The sequence below is a fragment of the Taeniopygia guttata genome, chromosome 20, assembly GCF_048771995.1.
Source record: "Taeniopygia guttata chromosome 20, bTaeGut7.mat, whole genome shotgun sequence".
In the NCBI taxonomy this organism is placed as follows: domain Eukaryota; kingdom Metazoa; phylum Chordata; class Aves; order Passeriformes; family Estrildidae; genus Taeniopygia; species Taeniopygia guttata.
The window spans coordinates 12809381-12831394 of record NC_133045.1 but is presented as its reverse complement, the minus strand read 5'-3'; the positions used below and the strand labels follow the sequence as shown (position 1 = coordinate 12831394).

Genomic DNA, 22014 nt, shown 5'->3' with positions numbered 1-22014 from the left:
ACCAAACCCCCGCCGTTGCCGTGGTTGTGCAACAGCGGCGGGCCGGGGTGCGGGACACCCGCCGCCCAGGCGGGATCTTTGGCGGGCGCTGCTCCCCGGGAGCCGCCGGGGCTGGCGGCGTGTGCGGGGCCCGGCCCGAGCCCCGGCCAGGGGGACCGCGGAGCGTGCGGCGCTGCCGGGTCCGTGTGCGGGCCGGGGCTGTGTGCGGGCCGGGGGCTGTGTGCGGGCCGGGGTTATGTGCGGGCCGGGGGCTGTATGCGGGCCGGGGTCCGAGTGCGGGCCGGGGTTATGTGCGGGCTGGGGGCTGTGTGCGGGCCGGGGTTCGTGTGCGGGCCGGGGGCGGTGTGCGGGCCGGGGTCCGAGTGCGGGCCGGGTCCGAGTGCGGGCCGGGGGCTGTGTGCGGGCCGGGGGCTGTGTGCGGGCCGGGGGCTGTGTGCGGGCCGGGTCCGAGTGCGGGCCGGGGTCCGTGTGCGGGCCCGGGTCCGTGTGCGGGCCGGGGCTGTGTGCGGGCCGGGGTCCGTGTGCGGGCCGGGGTCCGTGTGCGGGCCGGGGCTCGGGTGGGACCCCCGGCCGGGCGGGGCCGGACTACGCGCCCCGAGCGCCCCTGCGCGGCGGCGGGGCGGGGCCGCGCGGCCCTACAAAGGCGGCGGGGCGGCGCGGCCGCCGCTACTCACCGGCACCGGCGGGCGGGCTCGGGGCCGCGCTCCGGCTCCAGGCGCGGCCATGAGGCGGCTGTAGGGCCCCGGGAGCCGCCGCCGCTCCGCTGCCTTCGGCCGCCGCGGGGGTTCGGCGGGGCGCGGCTCTCGCTCGGGGTGGATGCCGGCCGCGGCCGGCCGCTCCCGGCACCATGCACACCGTGCAGAAGGACACCACCTTCACCAAGATCTTCGTCGGGGGGCTGCCCTACCACACCACCGACTCCTCCCTCAGGAAGTACTTCGAGGTCTTCGGGGACATCGAGGAGGCGGTGGTGATCACGGACCGGCAGACCGGCAAATCCCGAGGATACGGCTTTGTAAGTGCCGCTCCGCTCTGCTCCGCTCCGCGGCGGGACGGGCGCTGCCCCCGCTGCCCGCCGGGGAAGGCGCCGGCAGCGAGCCCCGGGCTGCCGAGCCCGCCGGTGTGCCCGGCCGGACAAAGCCGCGGTGTGCCCGGCCGGACAAAGCCGCGGTGTGCCCGGCCGGACAAAGCCCCGGTGTGCCCGGACAAAGCCCGGTGTGCCCGGCCGGACAAAGCCCCGGTGTGCCCGGACAAAGCCCCGGTGTGCCCGGCCGGACAAAGCCCCGGTGTGCCCGGACAAACCCCGGGTACTGCCGGGCGGACCCGTCCCCTGGCTGCCGCGGAGCTTGTGCCCGCTGCGGGAACGAGGGGCTCGATCCGGACAAAAGCGAGCCTGGGGTCCCGGGAGGAGCCCCCCGCGCTGGCCGAGGGGTTCCGTTCGTTTCAGCACCTGCTTCCCCCTCCCGAGGTCCGTGCGGGTCCCCGCACTGCCCTGGGCTCCGCTGCTCCGAGGGTTTTGGGAAGGGCTCCAGCGGCTTCTTGAAAAAGGCTCGGGGAGGAGGTGGGAGGGCAGGGGAAAACAGCTGGCACCGGCCCAGCGGGGAGCGCCCGCTTTTCCAGCGAGTCCCAGGAGCCCTTCCCATCTCGCCGTGCAAGCGAGGCTGCACGAAGGGAGTTCAGCTCCCGATTCAAAATAGAACAATAAATAAACTCCACTTAGTGCCTGTTGCTGGAGTGTTTACAAAGCTCTGTTGCTACAAACAAGGCTGTGCTCGATTCCAGGTGACCATGGCAGACAGAGCTGCTGCTGAAAGAGCCTGCAAAGACCCAAACCCCATCATTGACGGCAGGAAAGCAAATGTGAACCTGGCGTATTTGGGAGCAAAACCAAGGAGTATTCAAACTGGTGAGCCATCCAGGAGATCCCATCTCTCTGTATTAGAATAACTTGTAAGACAAGGAAAGAAGTTCCTCGGGCTGGAATCATCTGATCTGACGATGCACATTTATCTGTCCCCCATAGTTCTGATTATTGGCTGAGGGCACTGCGTAGTCCAGTTACCTCTTCGCTGTGTCTTCTTCCTCAGCCCTGCTGCACTAATGTTACTCACCAAAGTTCATATAACTGTGTTAAAGCTGTTTCCTTCCACGGCAGATCTGTTTGCCTGTTAACCTCTTTGTTACATGAGAATGAACAGTAAGATCCACTTCGTCATTTCTCCCTCTGGTTTAATGACCGCAGTCCCCAGTGTGTAAAATAAGGCTTTATGCCCCATTGTCTGTTCCATAACAGCACGTTCACACTGGGCTTTCATCATGGATTCCCATCTGCTCCTCGTGCATATCACATACGCATGTTAAATTTAACTTGTTTCTAAATGGGGCTCTGAATTTGCTCACATGCATAGCAGTTCAAATGCAAAGACGTGTGGTGTAATTCTGCCTGTGTGTTACGAGTTGAGTGGTACAATGGATGCCATTCATTAATATTTCTTTTTTTTTTCTGAACCTTTTTTTTTTTCAGGTTTTACCATAGGTGTGCAGCAGCTACATCCAGCCTTCATTCAGAGACCCTTTGGGTAAGTGGAAATGATTCCTAACGGTCTGTTTGAAATCAGATTCACAAATCAACTTCCTTATTATTTAAAATGTGTGAAAAAAGCCTTCGCCGTCAAGAGTGGACAGTTTCAACAGCTGTTGTTAATGTTCAGAGTACTTTATTTCTGGTGGAGATTTCAGAAGTTTTGTGCATTTGTCAGCTTCAATGTAATTCCTAAAGATCCTTCTTTATCCTCAGTAAATCTTAGTCAAAATAAACCCAGTGCATTGCTCGCTGCTTTGCCAGCTTCAAGAATTCACAGGAATTCAAATAAATGGAAAATAGTTTCTCTATTATAGTACTTAAGGTGTCAAAACAATTAAGCAAATTCTGTTCTCATGTTTCTCAAATAAGATCCTCTGCTTCCTCTGTGCCATTTCCCACGTAATAACGCTTAGGATACAGTTTTATCCTAGAAAACAAATTGCATTGGAAACAAAGTCTGTTACTTAATGAAAGTAACATTAGGTCAAAAATTGATTTTGGACAGATGTTATACAAGGCTTGAATAGTCTGCAAAAGTGGGCTTTTGTCTGCTGTTTTCAATAGCTTATACCATCCCTACTCGGTTAGAAAAGTCCTCTTTTTATACATCTAATAGGATCTGGCAGCTGCTCGGCAAAAGACAAGTGTGCTTCACGAGAACAATAGTGACTGTCATACTGCCCTCATTTAACTGTTTAATGATTGATGCAGCTCTTTTTTTACACCATTTCAGAAAGTGAATATTGATAAGGTTTTTTATTATTGTTTTCTAAGAGCATTAAGAAAGTAGGTGCATTTTTTAAAGCTTTTCAGCACTGCCCTGGTGTGGTTTTTGTGTGACTCTAATATAAATAGATGGGATTTTGGCCTTTGTCAACAGCAATACTTCATCCCTTCCCTGCTCTCCACTCAGGTTTTTTTTTTTTTGGGGGGGGTGTTTTGTTTCTTTTTTTTTTTTTTTAAAGGAAAAAAATCTGCTCACAATAAAACTTTGATTCCTCTGCCCTTATGACCGCAGTTGCCAACTGCCTGGATAATCTCATTCCATGAGTTTAGGGATGTGAGAGGCTGTGTTGCCACAATAGTGCACACCCAGTGTCCGTGTGCTCTGTGGGGTTCAAACACGCTGCTTCTCGCAAGCGGTTACAGCTCTGCTGGAAAGCCCTGAAAAACATCTGCCGTGAAAGGAAGAGTCTCCCCTTTTTTGGGGCAAGAGCCACATTAGTCTGCATAGACCAAATGCTGCTTTTTCACAGCTCTCCTTGCATGGGGGCTGCAGGAGCTTTCACAGCCCCCAAAGCAGCAGGACCTGGAGATGTGAACCCAGAGTTTTGCATGGGAGAAATTGCCAATAAAAGCAGCCTCTGGCGAGTCCTGCCACACATGGGAGGAGCAGAGAAGAGCAAAATGGTGAAGCCCGTTAAAACTCCTCTTGTTGGCAGGAGCACCTTGCAGATTATCTGCAGTTTTCTGGGTGCCCTTCCTACCCCACAGCCGCAGCTCTTGAAAACATTTTTTTTCCAACAGTTTGCTTTTGGTTTCACATCCAGAGGAGTGTGGGATCGACTGATTACACGCTCCTTGTGATCTAGACAGTTCCTGTTGCAGTTCTTAGGCATTGGTTTCATCATTAAACCAGCAGAGCTACAGTTAGCACATACAGTGGAGAGCATTATAAATTATTTATCAGTTGCCAAGAGACAGGAACCAGGAGAATGGAAGGCTGGAGGCAGGGCATTATATATCATTATTTGCAAGCATCAGTAAACAAGACTTTAATTGAATTCAGTCATTGCTGCAGCAGAATCACTGGAAATGTGGGTTTTGCAGAATGTGTTTACCTGAGCACCACCTTTACCTGAGCACCACAACTGGGGCTGCTCTGTGGCTTCTGAGCAAAGCCTCAGGTGCTCAGTCGAGCAGCAGAGCTTGGCTGCCAGTTCCCTCTTTGTCTCCTCAGTAGACCAACAAAATTAAGAGCCTGTCAAGCTCCACTCCTGCATTCCCTTGAACCCACAACTTCCTTGGCCCCAGTGGGATGTGAGGGTAGATGAGGAGTTTATCAGGGTCTGTCACTGAATTGCTGTTGTCTGCTTGCACCACGCCGGGTGGATCCCGACCTTTCCCAAAGGAAGCTCAGTGGCTCGGCTGCTTTGCCCCTGGTGTGAGATGTTGCCTGGCTCTCCCTCCTTCAGTTTCTGTCTCTGCAAAGTGTTTGTGCCCAGGGGTTGGCATTGTGGTTTCCAAAAGATGATCTTCATGGTGCACGGGGTGCTTGGTGGGCGAGCTGGGCTTGACAGGGCAGGAATGAATGAACAGCCGTTAACGAAGAGCAAGCAGCCAGTCATGTCCCGGCTATCAAGCCACAAAACGCAGGTTTTTGGTGAAACCTGAAATGAATGGAAACTATGAAAATCACCCAAACACCAGAGAGGATTATTTATAAACTGAAGGCTTCCCCCCTTCAGCCCCAGACACCTAAATGCAGCTGTAAATATTGCCAGGGCTATGCAGAACAGAAAGAGAAACCACGAGGAGCCTCTCTCCTTCCTCCTGCTGTCCTGGCAGGGGAGGCCCTTGCACAGCAGACAGCGTGGAGTCAGTAGTAAATCCTGTTTGGAAAAGAAGTTTCTAGCTTGTTGTAACCAGAGATCTTAACAGTAATGCAAGGCAAAGGATGTGCCTGTGTCAGGGTGACTTGGAGATCTGGCTGCTGAGTTTGGGAAGCAGCACTGAGCCTGGGGCTCAGCCTGGGGCTTGCAGACTGTGCTTTGCTTGGAGGCACTTGGCAGTGGCAGAGTGTCCCTGCAGCTGCCATGCTTCATGTGATCAGGTGATGTGGCAGAGCTGCTTGGTCCCACCTCGTGGTTCCCTCCTCTGGGACTCGAGGTGGAGGCAGGTTTGGGTCTGTGCAGGGAGTGGGGATTCCCTGGTTCTCTTGTGTGCTTGCTGCTCTGGACGCAGCATATGGCAGATGCATTCCTGTGGCTGTGCCTCAGCGAAGGAGCTATCTGTGTGGGAGATCTACCAGTGACTGAGTAAGTGACTGAGCTCTTGCAAACATAAAACTGTCTCTTGTGGCAGGATCCAGCGCTTTCCATTGCTGCACATTGGATGTCATTGCTCCAGAGACCCCATCCATGTGTAGTTACTTGTTTTGGTGGCCCCCTGCCTCTGACCCACATTTGGTCTCTGGCAACGTCAGAAAGAGTTAAAACTCTTTGAGTTTAAAATTTCATGCGTTGATGCTGCTGCAGTTAGAAGTGAAGAAAGTCTCTCTTTGTGTCAGCCCAGCCTCCCTTGCAGCTGTTTATCCTTAAAATTTCTCTATTGGGTTAAAAATAAAAGGCAACAAACTTTCATCTTTTCTGTGGTTATGCTTATAAAAGGGCACGTGCTGTGTCCAGCCTCTGTCAGCTGGCATCCCCCTGCTCCAGCTTCCCTCTGCCCACTGGAGGCTGCAGGCTCCCATCCCACTCTGCCAGGCTCATGTGGATGGAGCACCCAGCACCTGGTGTTATCCTGTGCCAGGAACATGAAAGCGTGGGGGAGAAAGGAGGCATTTCCTAAGAAATGTCCAAATCCATTTTCCAAACAGCTTCAGCTGTGTTTCTCATGCATGGTGACCACTGTTCAGTGACCAAATGCTTGCCAGTCGGAAATAAATCCTTTTCTTATTCTTTTATTATTTTATTTTGTGTTTTTTAAGCGTAAACATGTATTTATAAGCAGCTCAGACAGCTTTGAGAATTTTCTTGAACATCTACTTCGAGATGGCAAATGCTGGTGTCAGACCCAAGGGTTTGGTGTGCCTATTTTTTGGGGTTGGGGCAGAATTTGCTCATTTTCTGCCTGTAAAACAATACAAAAGCATGGTCTGATACAGTGACCTCACACTTGGCTGTGTGAGTGATGTGTGAGCTCAGACCTGTTGCAAGGGACAGGCTCTGGGTGAAGGATCTGAGCCATTCCTGGGCAGTCAGGGCTCGGGCTTGTGTGTGATGGAGGGACAGCCTGAGCTGGGTCCAGCTTTGTCTTTACAGCACGTGGCTTGAGTTGTGCCTCTGCTCTCTGTGATTCCATTGCCTCTGGTGGATTTCCTCTTCATCCTCCTCAGCAGCAGAGACCTGATTCCTTTGTTTTGGTGCAGGAGCTGGGCAGTGGCAGTTCCAAAATTCACCTGTGTTGCTCTGGCTGGTGCCACAGAGGCCCAAAGTGGCAGATTGATGCACACATCTGAATTTCCAGAGCAGCTCAGCTTGTGCTTGATCTCATGTTTCCTTTGAGCAGCTGTTGGCATATGGGCCCCAAGTCATAGTATTAAGCACATGCCCAGTAATTCCAATGATGAATGCAGCCCTGGGCATCCTGCCCTGGCGCTGAGGGCACCAGCCAGGGAACCAGACAGTTGTTGTGCTGATAATTTGGTAGCAAGGACACCGGGTCACTTCTAAATACGACTTTTATGAAGAACTTGTTCCCCACGGATGGCAGCAAGCTACATACCAGAGCTAAATATACTCCATGATCACAAAAGATGAAAAGTCCTGGACCTCGGAGTTAAAACTCAGTCTCCTGTTTCTCAGTCTCCAAGTGCTGTAAACAGGGTTGTGCTGTCGCCTGCAATTTCCCTGTCACCAGCTTTGAGCATTTTAGCTCTCCTCTGTCAGAGCTGAACTGCCCTGGCCAAAGCAGCAGAGGCTGGAAAAACCATGCTGGATCCAGGCATCCCCCATGATTCCAGCTTGCAGGAAGCTGTGGAGGGATTAGATTGAGATGTCTTAAACATTCTACTACCACGAAGGCACAACTGGCAGCAGAGATCACAAACTCTTAAAATGGAATTTCTTTCTTGACTGAGAAATTACTAAATTACTTGTTTTATCAAGTGCAGGCCTTCTTTTATCAAAAATAGGTATTTCATTGCTTTTTTCATAGCTGAAGCATTCTACTTCAAAATACCTCATCTCTCCAAGAAAGGGGTTTAGATCAATCAAATGAGTGGATGGTTTTAATGAAGGGTCAGAGGAAGGGATCATGTGTAAAGAAAGAAATCCGTTAAAAATGGAACCAGTTGAAAGTAGTCACTGATGTGTATTATTCCAGAACTTGTCAGGTACTTCAGAAGACTAGAGATGTTTCTGCCATTGATTTCTCTAAATTGCAGAAGAAAATTGGAGAGTTCAGTCAAAGGCAGAATTCTGGGGCTTCCTGGGTTAATCTGTTGGAGACCCTTGTTTTCCCTACCATCCTACCAGGTTCCTCACCAGGATGTTGAAGGACTCTGGTTCCTGTCATGCACTGGTGTGAAACAGTCCCTGTTTCTTCTGTCAGTTAATTTCTGGTTTGGCTGTGCTGATAACTGGAAAGGGGAGGGGTTTTTCCTTCTCTGGAGAGCTGACTGGTTGTGGATAAACTTCCATGTGGCTTTTTCCTTGGTGCCAGATGGCTCTTGTTTCAGGCAGATGTTATCTCCTGCTACCTGAGTGTTTTTCAGCCTGCTTCTCTCCAAAACTATTTTTGGTCTGGCCCAGCATGCCTTTGTTTGGGATCATGGTTTTTGTTTTTTTTTCCTTCTTCCTTTGGGTGTGGGGGAAGCAAGATGCAGAGGATAAAGCCATTGAGCCTGGCTAAAACTCATGGTGGAGCTCAGCATGTTGATCTCAGACTCTTGGTTGTTGGGATGTACTCCCATCTTTGGTCTGCAGCCTTTTTTTATTTCTTTCTGGTTGGTTTTTTTTTTTTTTTTTTTCACTGGCTGCAGTCTGGGACGGTGCTGTGGCACATCATGCCTTGGTGATTGCCACTGGTGTGGTGGCATCTGCTCCCAGCAGGGAAGCAGGAAACTCAGTCCTGTACCTGTTTGCACAGGCTGCTGTGTAAATCTTCTCAGAGGGACAGAGGGGGATGAGGAGAAGGCAGACAGGCAAATCAGTTGTAAGAGGAGCAGAAATTGTCTTGACTGCTTTGCTATTTTGTGTTTGTGCCGTATTGCAGCAGGTGATGATAAGTCCCATGGAGCTGCAGAGTTCATCCTTGTGTGACTTTGAGCTGGCTGATGAGCTGTTGACATTTCAGTGCATTTTTAAATCAGCTTTAGTAGGGACATTTCAGGAGTTGGAGGTTTGTCGTGTGGTGGTTAGAACCCAGCCCTGTCAGGGGATGGTGAGGGATGGTGGAGTGATCAGGGCACAGCCAATGTCCTGATCTGCACCGAGTGTTAGTGGATAAACTGTGATCCCCTCCTGGGGTGAGAGTGCTGCTGGGCAGGCAGGGACATCCTGCAGCCTCCTCCTCACGTCTGGACTGAGAACAGCGCCTGAATTTCTCACATTTCCACAGCCTGTCATCGTGGCTGGGGCCCGTATGACACCGGCGGCCAGCCCTGCCTGCACTCCAACACGTTCACTGCGTGTCTCCTCGAGGTGAGTGCTTGCTGCCTTGGGAGTGTCCCTCAGGAAGGATTCCTGGGAGTGGGAATGACACCAGGTCGTGTGCCTGCATCTCCAGCTCTGCCGTGGTGCCGTGGCACTGCCATGGAAGTGTGGGGTGTGCTTCCCAGGGCAGCTTTCGACTCAGGAGCCCCCTTCAAAACACACCTTTGGCTCTGCCGTGCCGGCAGTGCCTGGAGGTGTCACATCACCAGGGGCTGTGCTCAGCTGGTCCTGCAGCACCCAGCACCCCCTGCCACCACGTGCTGTGGCAGTGTGGGTGTCCCTGTGGCAGCCAGTGGGTCAGCTCTAGTGGAAATAGAGTCCAAATTCCTGGGGTCAAATGCCAGAATTTGTGCCTTCACTGGCAGACACAAAGGGCTCTGTTTCTTTTATTCTTCAAGGAATAAAAGGCTGCTGGTGGTGGTGGCATTTGTGTGCTGATCTCTGTGAGGCTGCCAAGAGCCCTGTGCCTCTCCTTGTTTCCCAAATGTTTGTGTGATGCCGTGTCCCTCCTGGCAGAGGGCTGCAGCTGTCTCCACCTCTTCAGGACTGACAAAACCAGCTCCCAGCAGGGCTGGCAGGGATCGAGGGGGTCAGGAACTCCCACCTTGTTGCTCTCCCAAACTCGTGCAGCATGCAGGAGCAGCTTTCAGGAACAGCTCATGGCTCATGTGCAGGAAGTCCTGCAGGATGGCAGAGAGCTGAGAGGGTGCAACTAAAGCACATTTTAGGTGTAAATCTGCTACAAAATAGTCAAATACATCAAGTATCTCTGAGTTCTGCTGATGAGAGCTCAGTCCTCTTTCCAGTGTTTGGGGAGAGAAGTGGGACACATTTCCTCCTGACTTGTCCCTTTTTTTCTTGCTGTCCTCCAGCCAGCCCTGCCCTGCTGCTGTGATGGGGGTTTTGGAAGGGACTTTTTCATCTGCCTGGAGCCACGGGTGCCTCCATGACGTGTTTGAACATCTCCACCCAGACCTGCACCAAAACGGGGCCCCTTTTGTTCTGTCCCCCACCAAAGCAGGACAGAGCCCGTGTCCCTGTGCCAGTGGCTCTGTCACCATCTCTGTTCTGGTTCAGCTCTGGCTGCCAGGGCAGTGTGGTCAGGAGCGTGGCTGGCACCACCAGGGCCCTGCCAGGTCCCTGCTGTCCCTCCTGCTGTCCCTGCCGTGCCTCTGGGCTTGGGTTTGACCATGCTCCTTGTGTTGGGTGGCCTTTGCCCGTGGCTCCTTGTGGTGCCAGCAGCATCTCGTCCCTCTGCTGCTCACGGGGTGACTTTGGAGTGTGGTGGCCACGGCTGATCACTTGGTTGGTGTTTTATAATCACACCGTGTGTGTTTCTGATGAAGTTCTCCTCTGGCTGGCAGGGCCCATCGTGGGGGATGGAGGAGGACTGCAGGGAGGGAGGAAGGGAAAGGAGTCTTAAAACACAGATGTGACTCATCCTGTAGAAATTCAGATTAGAGTTTGCTGTTTTCTAGAAAGAGAACTCCAGAACAGCTTGCTTTTTGTTAATTTATCTCCTGAAAGATCATGTTCAGGAATAATGGAAGAAGGGGAAATATTTCAAGATTTTCTGTGGATGCTAAATGTAGCCAGCAGAGAACTTCATCCTACTGCACTGGTTTGTTTTGTTTGTAGCTGCAAGTCATCAAAGTGACCTTACTTTGGGTTGTGTGTTTGTTTTGATTGATGAATTGCCATCTGTCCACCTAATTCAGAAGACCAAACTGCATAATACCTTGATTGAAATGTCTAGCTGAATTATTGAAATCCTACAGACCAAAAGAACTTTCCCTTTTGCATTGACATTCCCTTTAGAAGCAGATCTTGGAGTTGCTGATTGTGATTTTTTAGTGCAGTACCAGCTGTTGTGAGTGATGTGTGCTTGTGTATGCACTGGGCTGGTGGGATGGATTTCTGAGAGCAGGTCCAGGAGCACATTCTGCCTTCCAAGCTAATGGTGCTTTTTATTCCAAGTAGCACTGAAAAGCTGGAGTTTTTTCCTTGCTGAAGGAAAAGTGTAGTGCAGGATGTTGCAGATTTGCTGTCTCCAAGCCCACTGAGGAGCTCCGTGTGTGAAAGCAAAGCCAACAATGCAGAGTTTCTTGGGATGAGCTGGGATTATCCACTCACCCTGATGGCACCACGTCCCCCAGATGGGCTGTGCCAGCTCAGGAGAGAAGCTGGGTGGCAGCAAGGGACATGGAGGAGCTGCTCAGGCAGGGTGATGCTCAGCCTGGATTGCCTGGAGTCTCTGAGGCTGATCTGGTGAGCACAGGTGGAATTCCTGTGGGCAGGAAAAGTGCAGGCCCCTCCTCTGCTCCTGCCACTGGGTGGTTTTTAGTGGATTGTGCATTTTTTGTTGCATTTGTGGAGTGATTTTAACTTTGTTGGGCCCTGGAGTACCAGGAAACCTGGTGACAGGCAGGGAGAAGTGAGGAGCAGCCAGAGCATCCATCCCCAGTCTGGGATGCAGGATGTTGGCTGATCTACCAGAGCAGTAGAGCAGTAAACATGGGCAGAACCAGAGAGCAGCATTGCACCTCTGAGTTATTTAAAGCAAAATAAAGAGCAAATCCCACCGTGACAGCCGTGAGGAGCCCTGGGTGGGACTCAGCCCTGCTCCTCCAAGAGGGGGCTGCCACTGTGTGAGTGTGTGACATGAAGTGCCTGAGCTCCAGCTCTGATTCAGCTGTGCTGGCCTCAGTTTAGAGCAGAGCTGAACAAAAAGGGATTCTGTGCATTTCTGCTGCCTCATCTCATTCCTGTTACCCACAGGGTGATGCTGGGTATGGTGTGCTCATGGGCTGAAGGGCTGTGAGGTCCCTCTTGCTGTCCAGGGGTGTCTGGTGGCCTCAGAAGAAGGTCTGGCACTGAATTAAAGGTGGAGGTGCTGCTCACCACCACCCCTCCTCCCTGGCCATATGGAAGGACCCTGATCTCAGAGGCAGTGTTGCTGTGTGGGGAGAGAACAGTCGTTCTCTTGTCATGCCAGTTGTCTCAAGCAAAAACAAACTGCATATGGGAGTGGGAAAAGGAGAGGAAACTCAGTTCAGATGAGCCCTCATTTGTGAGAAGCCTTTCTCCTGTCTGAAGAGCAGCCTGAACCATCCAGTGCTGGTTGTAAAACCAGTGGGAGCAGCCCCAGGTGGACCCCAGCACGGGCAGGTGGTGGCTGAGATTTAGGATGTTCAGGTGGAATGAGGGTAACCACGTACAGCCCTGTGCCTTGTGAAGAGCCTGTGGGAGGCTTTTAAAAGTGGTTGTGTTTGAAAATGTGCTGTCACACACATCCACACAAAAATCCCCAAAATATTTGAATCTGCATAATCTCTCAGCAGAATTTTACCTTGGGAAATTTTTATTGGCCAAAATGAGTTGGGTTTGGAGACAGGGTGGCTGGCACAAGCTTTTAGGGGATGGCTTTGCTTCATTCTGTGGCCTTATGTGGTTCAGCAAGCAGTGGCCAACTGGACCTTCTCCCCAGGGTGCATGTGGCTCTGATCTCCCACTGGTACTGTGCCATTTGCTGGTGATAGCCTGCACCCCCTATTTCTTAAACAAACCCCAGATGTGTCACCCTGCAGCACTCTTCAGGCCACATGAATTCCCCATTTTAGCCTGGGCCTTGGCAATTTGTGTGGATGTACTTAAACCTTCAAGTTTGCACAGTTTTTGCCCAACTGTTTGAGACCTGACTTGATGTGGGCCCTTTGGAAAATACAGCCCTTTCATTTTGATGCCTTTTTTCCCCCCTCCCTTTCCTCCTCATTAGCAGTTTCTAACAAATTAGTAGGCACTCCTGCATTAATCACCTCCAGGATCTTTCCATCTGTGGGCTTTAATTGAGTGTGACATAGTTAAGTTCCTCTCAGCAGCACAGCTCCTCAGGGCAGGGACAAGCCTGGGAGAAGCTGCACTTTTGGGTCTGATGGAAAGGGCAGCGGAGGTGCCAGGGGCAGATGTGACAGCTCATGGGCACAGGAGTGTCACTGCCCTGCGAGTGCTGCTGGGGGAAGGAAGCAGCATTAATATCTCATGTTTTACAACAAACACCCTGTAGCATTCCCTAAACATGCAGTGTTGTGGAAATATGGTGTAAGCGTGTAGTAACTGATAACACCTGCAGGATGGAGGGCCTGGGGCTGCACCCGGGGTCAGTGGTCATTCCTGGTGGGACACGTTGTCCCTTGCTGCCAGGGGATGTCCCACAGGGGCTGTGGGTCCTCAGGACCGTCCTCCACCCAAGTTTGGATGCAGAATACAGGAGGCAGAAAGGCTGCAGGGACAGGCAGGGTGTGAGGAAATGAGGTGCGCCAGAGGCTGTGTCACGGCCTTCCAGGGAGCTCATTTTGGATTTCAGCAGCCTGGATAGTTGGAGGTACAAGCCATGGGGACCAGGGGGTGTGTATTTGTAGCAGCCCATGCTTCACCTTGCATGGACTGCTGCTAGACTCAGATCTAGGAGTGTTTGCTTTTCGTCCCCTCGCTCGGGGGCAGCACTGCTGGGCAGCACCATTTCCATGGCTGACACACATGAATTTGGGGGGGAAGAGGGGGCTGTGCAAACCAGGGGGGATCCCAACCCCTCACTAACTCTCTCCCTTTACCCCCACAGACTCACGCCTCACTATGTTTACCCCCAAGCAATCATCCAGCCCAGCGTGGTGATCCCTACCCCCGTGCAGTCCATCACGTCTCCCTACATCGACTACACGGCCGCCAGCCAAGCCTACTCCCAGTACACCACGGCTGCCTACGACCAGTACCCCTACGCCGCCTCGCCCGCCGCCGGCTTCGTGGGCTACGGCTACACGGGCACGGTGCAGCCGCCGCTCGCCGGCACGCCCGCCGCGCCCGCCGCCGCCTTCGTGCAGTACCAGCCCCAGCAGCTGCAGCCCGACCGCATGCAGTGAGGGCCCCCAGCCTGGACAATCTCTCACCAGGACAGCAAAACGGCAAAAAAAAAAAAAAATTATATATATATAAAAGAAAAGAAAACCAACCAAAAAAAAAAAATCATCAAAATCATCATCCCGCCCCTACCCTCCTCCATCCCTTTATCTCAGTGTGTAGGTGCATATCGATGCCTAAGCTGTTTATAGTGGTGAGGGGGAGCCCAAATCCTTGCAGGCTGATTGTGCTTGTGGAAGTGGACTTCTGGTAAGTTTTTTATCCCTTTTTTTTTGGTTTTTTTCAATCTGGACAGATAACTGTCTTGAAGATGTTCTAAAAGCGGCTGAAATGTTTCACAGGAAAACGACAGATTCTTGCACATATCGCGGTCTGCTTCCATCACCTGTGGTTTTTCTGCCCCCTTCCCCGTCAGCCCTTCCTTCCTCATCCAGCCTACAATCCTCTTATTTACTGGTGAGGTACAGAGGTACTCGGAGAACACGGAAAAAAAAAGCAATCTTATTTTTTGGTTGTACAAAAACTTTGTAATACTCAGAGATGCCTTACAGAAAAAAAAAAAAAGCAAAAGAAAAACTATTTTTTAATATTTATTGCGATTTTATTCGCATGAGCTGTGAATTGCAGACAGAAGAATAGTAGTAATTATCTGCCTTGTTTAATTCTCATTTTACTAAATTATTGTATGTAGGTAAAAGTTCTTAAGTAATTGCTGAATCACTTCAACATGCAAAAGGGAATATTGGCTTGAAGGAGAGCAGAATATTCCTTTAGTCAACGCACTGTACTATTTTCTTATTGTAATTGTTACTCTGTTAAGATTATCTCAAATTTAGGTATATTTTTAAATGCAAAAAAACAACCAAGAATACTGAACATTTTGTCTACTTTGGTAGATCTTTTGTTATAATGCTGCAACCTATGGAGACATTTACAGTATTTATGTAAAAGAGATTTGGGGCTGTTGGCCAGCAAGGTCTAGGAGAATATCACGAGTGGAGCAATAGAGAAAAAGGTGTTATGTCACTGAACAAATGGGTAAATGTAACCTTTTTATGCCTGTAATCCAACAGCCAAATAAAGGAAGAGAACAGGCAATGTAAGTGCATTTCTACAAAGACAGCAATAAACTATTTTAACTTTTAAGATTATTCAGTGCTGTATTGGTACCATGTTTGCCTGGCTGCAGTGCCTTAGGGAGTATTTCCCAGCCCACCTGGTCTGGCCGTGCTGGGCTTCACCCTCGAGTGTGCCAGCGTGGGCTGGGGGATGTCCTTTGGCAGGAGCCCCTCCTGCCATCCTGGCGGGCATCAGGTGCTGCCAGCATCCTGCAGTGTGTCCCACTCTGCCCTCAGGGGCACCTCAGGCTTACCTCAGGGTTTCTGAGCTCACAGAACCTCGTGGGCTGGTGCCAAGCGCTTCCTCACGCTGCATGGAGCAGAGGGTGGGAGGTGCTGCCGTCCTGGTGCAGCTCCAGAGGCAGTAGGGGCAGATGGGATCTCATCCCAGAGTTTTTGGGCCATCACTTTCCTTCTGTTGTTTGCTTAAAATACATTGGGGTTATTTTTCTAAAACTGAATATTTCTGAAAGAGAGTATCTGCCAGAGCCCTGTCCTGGTTAAGGGGATTTGGTGGTACCAGGCAGGTGCCAGCAGCAGAGAGACTTCCACCCCTGAGCCTCATTCGCTGCTCTGGTGCTGCATTTGACTTCCCACAACCCACCTGCTTTAGAAGTTTGGTGTTCAGATTTTGACAATGACAAACTTCAAGAATTAATCTGTACAAGTAAATAAAATGACTCTGTTTGATCATGCCAGTTACCTGGTTCATCTCCATAAAGGCCACAGCAGGCCAGGTGCCAGGAAGGGCCGTGTTTTTGGCACCAGCATCTGCTGCTGGTTCAGGTGGTGATGCCTGAAGCAATCCTGGGGAAAGAGGATGAAAGCAGAGGCAGTTCAGCACTGTGGCTGCCCTGAAATGCCCACGGTGGGCATGTGTAATGTCATCAGTAGTCCTTGGAGTAAAGAGCCCGTCCTGATGAATGGAAACAACTCGCTCCTGCCGTGCTTGTGTTGTGTGAGAACGCAGATCCTGGTGGGGCTCTGCTCATGCTGCCCGGGGTTTTGCTTACAGCCATGTGGGTGACATTTATTTCCTTTTTAAGTAATTACTTTCTGGAGAGGCTGTGGGGCTGCCAGAGGAGTGAAAGCCGAGCGCCGCATCCAGCCTGGCCCGGGCCCTGCCTTTGAAGTGCTATCGGGGCTGGAGATTATTCAGCAATTCTTCTTTCTCCCTGTCAGGAGGAGAAGGGAGGGGAGGATTTTTGGATGGGGGTGCTGGGGGTGGCTGGGGAGCCCTTGGCCCCAGCCCAGCAGCACTGAGGTGCCCAGGCACAGGCAGCGGTGCCTGGCACTGCTGAACTGGGATTTTGTCTTCAGCCAGGGACACGCATCTCCCCTGCTCAATGGGACAGCAAGGCTGCTGAACGTGGGTTTGTTGTTGAAAAACTCAGGTGTGCAGTGCGCTCTGAAGTGAAAAGAGTGATGATTTTCCATCCAGCTGTCTGATTTCCTGAGAGGTGGCCAGACTGCCAGGCAGCGAGGGTGCAGGCGGCACTCCCAGCCGTGTGCCATTCCTGGATCCCGCTCAGTTTCGCTCCGGGCTCATTTCGAGAAACAGCCACATGAAAACAGCAGCCCAACCTGCCTCCTTCCTGTTTGTGACAGCCCAGTTGTGAAACTGCGGGATCCTGAGCTCTGCCATTGCCCTTGCCGTGCTGCCAGGTGCTGCTGGGAGCCTCTGGAAAGGAGCCCAAGCACTTCCCTGTGCTCTGCTGGGCTGGGAAGGTGGGGAGGGCTCAAAGGGTTGCTGTGTTAGAAGGACAAGAGCTAAACTGCAGAGTACGAGCAGTGGGCTGTGGGTGAGAGGCAGAGGCTGCCTGGCTCCTGACTGATCAGGGTGGCACAGGGCAAGGGCTTAAATTACTTTGAAATTGCTTAAAAGTACAATTTTTTTTTTTTTTAATTTTTAATTTTTTTAGTGCATTGCTTATTGGAGCATCCTCTTCCACCTCCTTATGTTGTCCCAGCACAAAAAAAGCTCATTCTGGGCAGCTCATCTCTGCCCCAAGGGAGGGGACAAGCAGGGGGCTCACAATGCTGGTTTTAAAAGCTTCAGTGAGCCACAGGGACCAGGAGGAGTGGCAAGGGCTGGGTGGATTTGGCAGCACACCTCTGGCAGCACCATCTGCTTGGCGGGTTCCAGGGGTGGGACCAGCTTTGGGGGCCAGACCTTGTCCTGGGCACATCCCTGTGGCCATGCTGGCAGCTGACCCAGCCCAGGCCACCTCTCAGCAGCTGTGCCCACATGCCCGGTCATTTGCATGACAAATTCAAATACTTTTTATAGGAAACCATCACACTGGGGCTGTCAGGAGGAGGTTTGGCTTGCGTGGGCTGGGGCATGTGCAGCCCCTCTGCTGTCACGGGGAAGTGTCACCATAAATACCAGTGCTGGGGTGCTGGTCATCACCTGGATGAACCCAGCCACAGTCTGGCATCATGTCCTGGCATCACCTCCTTGTCCACCTGGCAGCAGCGAGTGACATACCGCCCTGCAGCCCAGGGTGGCTGCTGCCAGACCTTCCCCACTTGCCTGCCATGAAAGGGGATGCCTTGGGTGGGATTTCTGCCTTTTCCAGGCACTCCCTCTCGCTGGGGTGTCCCCTGGCACAGAGGCACAGCCAAGGGCTTTGCTGCCTGAATCTGCTTTTGACAAGGAGCAGGGGATGCCCAGCCCACACCTCTGCAGTGCTCCCCACGCTGTGCCACCTTGTCTGGGGGACACTTGGGCACCCCCAGGGCTCCTGTCAAGGCCCAGAGCTTTGCAGTGGCACCCCCTGCCAGTGGCTATGCCCAGGACAGGATGGGAGCACTGGGGGCACTGCCAGCCCCCACAGCCCAGCTCCCCTGGCTGACAAGCCCCAAAACTTTGCACTGAGAGGGAAAGGCTGAGCACACTATTTATTTGCATAGTAACTGGGCTGTTGTTGGCACTTACCCTTTAAAACAGAGCTGACAGCAAAATGTTTTACCCCCTCAAATACAGGGAATGCTAACAGCATCCTTTTTTTTTTTTTTTTTCTCATTCTCTCTTCTGGCTGAAACTTGTTTTTCCCTCCTTTGTGCCTCTCTGAATCCTGCCAGCATAGAGATTCCCTTGTTCAGAGAGTAAAAAAAGAAGAGGGAGCAAAAAAAAAAAAAAAAAAAAAAAATAGAAAAAGAACTTAAGCCTGGGATTAAAAACCATCACTAAAATAGTCTGAATAACAAAGTCAACTGACTGGCCGGGAACCCGGTGAATGCCTGTCACGTATCGCCCTTGGCCGGGCACGGCCACGTGTGGCACGAGATAGTTCCTGGAAAAGCTTCTGCCCAGCCTGATAGACCTGTGCCTGCTGATACTGCTGCACCCACTCCTGCAGGGCTGTGGGAAACTTCCTGACATGGGGATAAACTGTGGGGGGAATAAATAAATCTGCCTTGGGTACCAAAGGTGTTGGGTGTTCTTGAGGCTTTTCCACCCTAATGGTCCTGGCACACTGGGCCAGCAGGACTCTCTGCCCTTACTGATGTATTTAGCAAGGGACTTTTTGGTGGGTTTGTGGTTTTTTTCTTTCCCTACACAGTTTTTTCACATAGTTGTAGCTGTATAAAGAATCCAAAAATGGGACCTTGCATGAAGTAAAAGCAGAGGGTTTGTACCTCCCCCAGGCAGAGCCAACCCAGCCACGTCAGACACATCGTGTCCCCACACCCATGGAGTGTGTTACTGTGGGGACTTGTACCTAAAACCAAACCTAAATAACAGTTTTATCCTCTTGCTGACTCCAGCAGCACAAACCTGAAAGCAGAGAGATGCAACAAAGCACAGCACCAGGAATGATGGCTCAGATAAAGCCACACAGTGTGGGAGGGCAATTAAAGACTCAGATTTATTAGCTGTGTGCCCATGCTCAGGAGGATGATGGAGCAGTTGGAGATGGAAAAGTTGGTACTGGAAAGGTCAGAGATGGAGGCTTCTGAGAGAATGAATCAATGAGCACCCGAAATCCCAGGAGCCAATTTTTAAAAGCATTTGCCCAATAAAAGTGGAGACTGTGGCCTTTTATAAATCAGCCAGGAACATGCCTTGGTTTGAAAATAGCACTGAGCATCTTATTACATGTTTAACACTCAAAAGATCTTTTAAAATCAGCTCATTGAAGTGGCTCCTGTTCGTGGATAAACGGGGGGTCAGTGTGTGCAGACACCCACAGACATTTGTGGTCTCCTGTAGCATCCACTGGTGTGTTTGCATGAGCTGCTGACATGGGAGCACCTTAAACAAGCCCTGAACACTGCAAAATGAAAGTGAAATTAAATAAATGAGTCATGCCATTAGTCTCCTGTGAGCTGGCTTTAAAATTAGCAGGTTTTAGACATAAACATGGTAGAACGAGCCCTGAGGGGAAGAAAAGTTCTCCAAAAACCACATCCTACCTTCTTTTCAACAGTGCACACTGCTCTTTATTTCATGCCACTTTAGTAAGGTAAACTAATTTGGTTTCCTGTTTCCAATGAATTTTATATGTAGAAAAACATTTCTATTATATACATTATAAATCTGATTAGAAACATGTATGTATGAACAAACACGTGGTTTTTATCAGTAGCTGTGTGCATTTGTGTGTGTATATCAAAGAATACACATAAATGCCTTATTTAAACTGTCATTTTAACTTTTGTTTCACAAATCCTGGCTCCTGAAGATGCCAGGTGAACCACAGTTTAGAAGATAATTTAAAATGAGAAGCATAACATAACAGCAATGCACATTTAATGGCTGGTAGCACAAGCTAATCTGGGGCAAAACCCTGTCCTGGACTGAGCTCAGGCTTCAGCAGACTGGGAAAACCAGTAAAAATATCCCATGTTGGTGTGAGAGCCCCGCCTGGAGATGGGGCAGAGCCCAGGGGCATCCCCCATCCTTTTGCCCACTGCTGCCATACCTGTCCAGGCAGTTTCACTCTGTCTGTCTGTTTTTCTGCATTCCCCTATGTCCTCCTCAATCAGCCAACCACGAGCACTTCAGCCTCAGTCTGCTCAGCCCAGAATATAGATATTTTGGGCATCTGCAATCTGGACAAAGCTCCAGTCCTGCCAGGAATTCTGCACAGGCTTGAATGGAAAAAAAAAATAAAAATATCCCATGGAGTTGGGTAAAGGCTGCCAGGCTGCCCCAGGCCCTGTCCTGCAGGCAGGAGCAGCCCCAGCCCCTCTGCAGCCACAGCCAAGACAGAGCTTGCAGGAAAGATCATAAATTAAATGCAAATGTTTATTCCATTGGCACTGTCGGGGTCATGTGCCTTGTGGAGCTGGAGAGTGCAGGAATATTTTCTTGTAGCTGTTGAATAAACTGCTGGAAATTGTCACTGAGTAGGGATCCTGGAGGAGACAGGGGCTGAAACCTGCTTGGGTGATGGATGGATGGATGGATGGATGGATGGATGGATGGATGGATGGATGGATGGATGATGGATGGATGGATGGATGGATGGATGGATGGATGGATGATGGATGGATGGATGGATGGATGGATGGATGGATGGATGATGGATGGATGGATGGATGGATGGATGGATGGATGATGGATGGATGATGGATGGATGGATGGATGGATGGATGGACGGATGGATGATGGATCGATGATGGATGGATTATGGATGGATGGATGGATGGATGGATGGATGGATGATGGATGGATGATGGATGGATTATGGATGGATGGATGGATGGATGGATGGATGGATGGATGGATGGACGGATGGATGATGGATCGATGATGGATGGATTATGGATGGATGGATGGATGGATGGATGGATGGATGATGGATGGATGATGGATGGATGGATGGATGGATGGATGGATGGATGGATGGATGGATGATGGATCGATGATGGATGGATTATGGATGGATGGATGGATGGATGGATGGATGGATGGATGATGGATGGATGATGGATGGATGGATGGATGGATGGATGGATGATGGATGATGGATGATGGATGATGGATGGGTACACACAGGATTTGGGCCCAAGTTCAGAGGCTGGGCCAAGAGCTTTCTGCACAGGCAATGATTTTGGGGGCAGGTGTGGGGCTCTGTGTGCAAGTGAGACACTGGAGATTGTGGCCATGTGAGGACCATGGATTTCCCCTCCCTCCTTTGCACACACACAGAATTAATTCTTCCCATCCCCATCAGACACAGTGAGCTCTGGATGTGCAGGTGAGCTCCAGCTCAGCCCCAGCTCTGGTGGGTGTCTGCAGCATGTCCTGCAGGCTGCAGGTCACTGCAGAGATGCTTTAAAAACCCCCACCCCAACCCATCGAGCACAGCCCGCTGCCCCACATGTCCCAGCACGGTGGTTACAACAGGCTTACTCATTGCTCCAGTGAGTAAGACCGAAAGGGGAGCCCCACAGGGGCAGGACCGGGGGCTGATAAGGAGCAGCTCCCTAATCTCCAGCTGCAGCAGCGAAAGGCTGAGGGTGATAACTCCCAGAGCTCTGGGTCCCAGCAGTGCAGGCTGCTGCTGTGGGTTTGAGTGTTTGCAGAGCTCCTCTCCTCGCAGGCTTTGTCTGCAGTGGCCCAGCCTAGCCCAGCACCCCTCAGGGTAGCCAGCAGGAGCTGCTGGTGGTGGCAGCCCCAGGGCTCTCAGCCTGGCCTGCTCCTCCTCTGCTCTTCATGCCTCGAGCTCCTGGGGCACAGCCATGGGGAAATGGGGTACAGGAGGCAGCATCATTCACCTGACCAATCAACCCTGTCCAGGGAGATCCAAAGTAGGGAAGGTCCCAGCTTCATGCTCCATCCTCATGCTCTGGGTGACACCAGGAAGCCAGGAGCACAGCAAAGCTGGCACTCCCCTCATTCAGACCTGGGCTGGGATTTAGGCTCAGATACCTGGTTTCTGCTGGCTGGGTCAGACCCTGTCCATGCCCATGCCCTGTGGCACACAGCACTGCTGCTCTGCTGGCT

At 51.4% G+C, this 22014-nt stretch overlaps 1 protein-coding gene and 1 long non-coding RNA gene across 3 annotated transcripts in view; one reads left to right on the top strand and one right to left on the bottom strand.

The window, feature by feature from the left end:
• The first annotated feature begins 630 nt into the window (after window positions 1–630).
• Window positions 631–15086, top strand: RBM38 (RNA binding motif protein 38). Its single transcript, XM_030288516.4, has 4 exons — window positions 631–1015; window positions 1783–1906; window positions 2525–2579; window positions 13640–15086. The coding sequence occupies exons 1-4, from the start codon at window positions 848–850 to the stop codon at window positions 13935–13937; spliced, it is 645 nt and encodes a 214-aa protein (XP_030144376.1). The 5' UTR covers window positions 631–847; the 3' UTR covers window positions 13938–15086.
• Window positions 15087–18852: 3766 nt separating this feature from the next.
• LOC121470959 (uncharacterized) overlaps window positions 18853–22014 on the bottom strand; it is a 29791-nt gene continuing 26629 nt past the window's right edge. For both annotated transcript variants that reach the window (XR_012051538.1, XR_012051539.1), the window contains one exon: window positions 18853–19333. This is a non-coding gene — a long non-coding RNA (uncharacterized lncRNA). The remainder of the gene's footprint in view (window positions 19334–22014) is intronic.

What these genes read in the sequence shown, in the direction of transcription:
- RBM38 (XM_030288516.4), top strand. Translation starts at nt 848, where the DNA reads ATGCACACCGTGCAGAAGGACACCACCTTCACCAAGATCTTCGTCGGG. An exon ending in AATCCCGAGGATACGGCTTT is followed by an intron (nt 1,016 to 1,782) that starts GTAAGTGCCGCT and finishes GCTCGATTCCAG; the next exon opens with GTGACCATGGCAGACAGAGC. An exon ending in ACCAAGGAGTATTCAAACTG is followed by an intron (nt 1,907 to 2,524) that starts GTGAGCCATCCA and finishes TTTTTTTTTCAG; the next exon opens with GTTTTACCATAGGTGTGCAG.